Source organism: Condylura cristata, unplaced genomic scaffold (assembly GCF_000260355.1).
Source record: "Condylura cristata isolate star-nosed mole 26May11 unplaced genomic scaffold, ConCri1.0 scaffold00024, whole genome shotgun sequence".
Classification (NCBI taxonomy): domain Eukaryota; kingdom Metazoa; phylum Chordata; class Mammalia; order Eulipotyphla; family Talpidae; genus Condylura; species Condylura cristata.
The window spans coordinates 1,544,625-1,548,829 of record NW_004567125.1 but is presented as its reverse complement, the minus strand read 5'-3'; the positions used below and the strand labels follow the sequence as shown (position 1 = coordinate 1,548,829).

The 4,205-nt window shown below is 56.1% G+C and overlaps 1 protein-coding gene across 3 annotated transcripts in view; it reads right to left on the bottom strand.

Moving 5' to 3' along the window:
* Positions 1–4,205, bottom strand: part of HIP1 (huntingtin interacting protein 1) — a 120,452-nt gene that overhangs the window by 13,884 nt on the left and 102,363 nt on the right. For all 3 annotated transcript variants that reach the window (XM_004688281.2, XM_012729039.1, XM_012729040.1), the window contains exons 15-19: positions 3,545–3,633; positions 3,061–3,177; positions 2,093–2,194; positions 1,716–1,859; positions 1,202–1,337 (exon numbers count right to left, since the gene is read on the bottom strand). In XM_004688281.2, coding sequence (XP_004688338.2) covers positions 1,202–1,337; positions 1,716–1,859; positions 2,093–2,194; positions 3,061–3,177; positions 3,545–3,633 — 588 coding nt within the window. The remainder of the gene's footprint in view (positions 1–1,201; positions 1,338–1,715; positions 1,860–2,092; positions 2,195–3,060; positions 3,178–3,544; positions 3,634–4,205) is intronic.

The following is a 4,205-nucleotide window of genomic DNA, read 5'->3' as shown; positions in this document are numbered from 1 at the left end:
GATCTCTTACTGCGCCTACCTTGTACATTAAACCCTCTCACAGGTACGTAGCTATAGGAAAAACAGCCCATCTAGGTTCAGGACTGCCCCTGGCTTCGGCACTCGCTGGGTGCCTCGGAACACGTCCTCCATGGGCGGCGGAGGCCATGTTCTCCCACCCAGTGGGCGCCAAGGCCCTCTCTTGTCCAGCATCCTCTGACACAGCTCCCTCTTGGTGTGCCCTTAGGATGTGGCTCACACCCAAGGCCCCTGTGCAGACGTGTGACAAGTTGCAGTGTGTGTGTGTGGTTGTGGCGTGGCGCCTGGCACCAGCAAACAAATGCCAGCTGTTACTATTATTTGCTCTCACTTCTCTTCCTCTCCATGGGTTCATGTCTCTCTTCCTCCTTCAAACTCAGCTCATGACATGTCAGATCCGCCCACCACTGCACAGTCCTGGCCTCCCCTCAGTAAATTAGGTACTCAGTGTGCTTCACGGGCAGCTGTTTTCTTTACAGATGGGTTCCCTGCTGAATAAGATATCAAATTAAGACCTTTCTATTGGATAATAAAAATCTGCTGTCAGCTGTTTCCTCCCATATGCCTGTCCCTCAGGGGGATCTCTGTTACTCTGCCAACATGTCCCCTCCGCTTGAGAAGGAGCTGTGATGACATCTGTCAGCACTGTGCCCACGATCCCGCCAACCGCAGGGCCCGGATGCAGTCCCGTCTACACTGGAGGCGCTCCCTGGCTCTCTGCCCCAGACCCCTCTCTCCTGCGCACCTAGGGGCACGCACCGGCCCCGTGCGGACATATGCCCAGGCGTGTCTGTGCCTGCCCTGCGCCTGCTGGTCTGTGCTTTACGATGCTCCCATCTAGACGGGACGCTCACAAGCAGCCGTCTTGATTCAGATTACAATTTTCTCCCTATACACAGGATGGCCTGCATCTCTTTCCTCTGGTGTTCAGAGCCGCACCAGGGCCCTGCTTGGCTGGATAGTGACCTGCTGACTAAGGCAGTGGCCACCTCACGCGGGGCTTCAGGACATCCTCTGCCTGGGAGCTTCTAACTGAGCAGTTCTCAGCATGGGGCCTGGACATCCCCGGGCAATTCTGACCAGCAGCACGCCGGAGGACCCTGAGCCAGCGTCTCCTGGTTCCAAGCCACAGCGAACAGCCCCGGGCTGAGAGGCCGCAGCCGACCAGGCGTGGGAGAAGCACCTGCAGATCCAGCGCAGCCGATGAGCGTGGGCTCCTCCAGCTGCCGCAGGGCCTCCTGGATCATCTGCTCCGCAGCCTTCCTTGACTCCGCCAGAAGCTTCTTCCGCTGGTCCTTCACGAGCTGGTACATGGACTCCTAGAAAGGGCCCAGGAGGTGAGTCTGCCACAAACCCCAGCAGCCCACGAGCAGCAGTCCTCCAGGCACAAGGGAATTCCTGAGTCACGCTGCTCGGCACAGGTACAGGCAAGCGGACCCTGTGGGCAGGTAGTGGCATGGGCCACGAGGACTGTGGGGTGGACGCCCCTCTATGCCAGAGGGAGAGCGACAGTGGGTCCTTTCTCAGAGGAGACAGTGCCCTGCTTGGCCTCGTCTGTTTCGTGAGTGACCCAGGGCACGCTGGCATCAGGCGCCTGCAGAATGCCAGTCAGGCCAAAGGCCCAAACTCCCCTCCCAGCCCCTCGGCTCCATGGATACACGATGCTCGAGCAGCATCACGTGGCATCTGAGCCTTACCTGCGTGGAAGACAGCGTGAGCTGGGTCTGTGCCAGCTGCTCCTGAAGAGCAGACAGTTCCTCCTCGCGACGAGCCGCAGCCTTGAGCAAGCTCTCCTGTTCCTTCTCCAGACTGGCAATCAGAGCCTCCCGCTTAGATTCTGCCTGCAATGGCAGAAGTGGGGGAAGGAGGAGAGTCAAACTGTCCCCTTCCCGGAAGTCCACACCCACCGCCTGGCCACAGGGAACACGCCATGGCATCTCTTTAATCTGTCACTTCCGCTCCCCAAACACTCCCTGGGGACATGTGGGACAGCGTGGCCCAACCTGCTGGTGACCAGCGCTGGAAAGCAGCCATCCCATAGCCAGAGGGGCCAAGGATGAGGAAGGGGGCTCACCTGGGCAGAAGTTTCCAGGTTGCCCTGGACAAGCTGGAGTTCCTGTTTGCTGGAGGCAAGTTCTTGCTTCAAGTTCTCTAGAATTTCTGTTTGCTCTTGAGTCTGAAAGAGAAGAGAAGCCGGGGCACTCGGAGCTGGGAGCTGGCTGCAAATTTTTACGTATGTGAAAATCCCAAACTGTAATGTAAGGTTTGCATACTCTTTTGTATGTAAATTGGATCTCCACAAAACGTTGTGACATTGTGGAGAGACACGGCGAAGACACAGTGTGGTACGGGGTGGGGCGAATGGAATTTTAAGGCTATTTCCCGTACGTCGAGCTTGAGATCACAGTGCTGGTTATGGCAGAACTGGACCTTTCACTCAGACACCCTGACACCGGCGCCCTCCTGACTCCACCACCCTCGTGATCCAGTCCTCTTTGATTTCTTTCCTAAGTGGTGTTTTTGAAACAGCAGTTGCAGCAACTTATTAGTAAGAATTGACAGCTAATATTTAAAAAAATGACCTAACCAGGGCAAAAAGGGCATCGAAATGCACTCACATTTAAGCATTGCTTTGTGAAACCTCATTTCCACTGCCTGGATGTACTTTCCAGCAAGGGGCACAGAAAAGTGTAAAAGCCACTGCTTGAAGTGTGAGCTGTTCAGTTCTTCCCTCTGGTGCCGCCTCCTGCCTCTCAGGCCTCCTGCCTGCCAGCCCCTCCCCACACCTGCCAGATCTGCTCGTCTTTGTTCTCTTCTCTATCGCTGTGCCAGGGAGCCTTTGCTGTTGAACCCACCGACTTCATTACTTCCTGCCCTGAAGCCCTGCGCATCACTACCGGGTCCTGGGGCTCACACGGCCCCTTGGAGGATCTCATCGGGCTCTAACCCACAGAACTGCCCATGGAGAACGCTTCCCTCGAGCCATGTCCAAGTCCAACAGGCTGACCACCTCCTTCTTCGCCACATACTTCTCCCTCTCACCTTCCGCTGGGCCTGGTCACTCAGGTGCTGAAAGGAATCCTCCAGTTCTTTTCTCTCTCGTTCCAGGTCCACCTGAGCTTGTCTGGCCACAGACACCTGTTTGGTCACCTCTGCGTTCTGTCAGGGAAGAACAGTGTCTTGAACTGGCTTATCTCAGGCTTAAAGGACATCTTCTTCTAGAACAAATATTCAAATTCACAGGTGCTCTAGAGTGGGACAGAGAATCACCTTTCTATCCAGAGGGATGCCAGGCTAAAGTAGTCATCCTCAGATACTTGACTCTCCAGCATTTACAAAAGGGCCACGGTGGGTCATAGATGCTGGTGTCTACAGTGGAGCCCAAAGTGTGGGAGGCAGGGGAGCCTGAAACGCTGTGGCTCTCAGAATTGGTGGGGCCCCCTAGAAGCTGGTGAGGACGCTGGGCCTGGCTGCAGTCGCAGCTGTGCTACCGTGCTGGCCCGCGGGAGCAGCGGCTAAGGCCTACCTTCCGCAGCAGGTCGGCGTGGTTCTGCACCAGCTCGCTGTACTTCTCCTTCAGCTTGCTGTACCGCTGCTCGTTGGCCTGGGCTTTCCCTGCAATGTCAAGGAGCAAGGTGAGGAGTGGACTGCAGGGGGACGTCTGCCCTCCTTCCAATAAGCCAGAGTCCCTGGAAGACCCTATCTTTTCCACAAATGTCATGGACCTTCTTGTCCCTCAAAATACCATACCTGAGTAATTCCTGGGATGTCAGGTTTTAAAAAAGACTTCACCTGATTCAAATCACTCCACTGACTCTTACCTCCTGAGCATTCAGTTTTTTGACTTTTATGTCAAATTTTTCTTAGGCTATTCCCTACTTATCCTTTGCGTATCCACTCCCCTGGGGCGGCACTCTGTGTAACCTTCTGTCTCCGACTCCCTCTTCTCAGCAGTGCCCCCATGGGGTTCTCCACCTGCTGGGCTTCGGTCTGCCCGTGATGGTAACAGGAGCTGACACTTCTCAGAGCTCTCTGGGGCAGACGCAAGCCCAGCTCTGCCGCCTGCCTCCTCCTTCATCCTGACTCCAGCAGATGGTGCCCCATCCCAACCCTCATCCACAGCTCCCACCCTCACCCCTACCCTGGCCCAAGCCCCACCCTTGCCCACAGCCACCCCCTTCACCCCC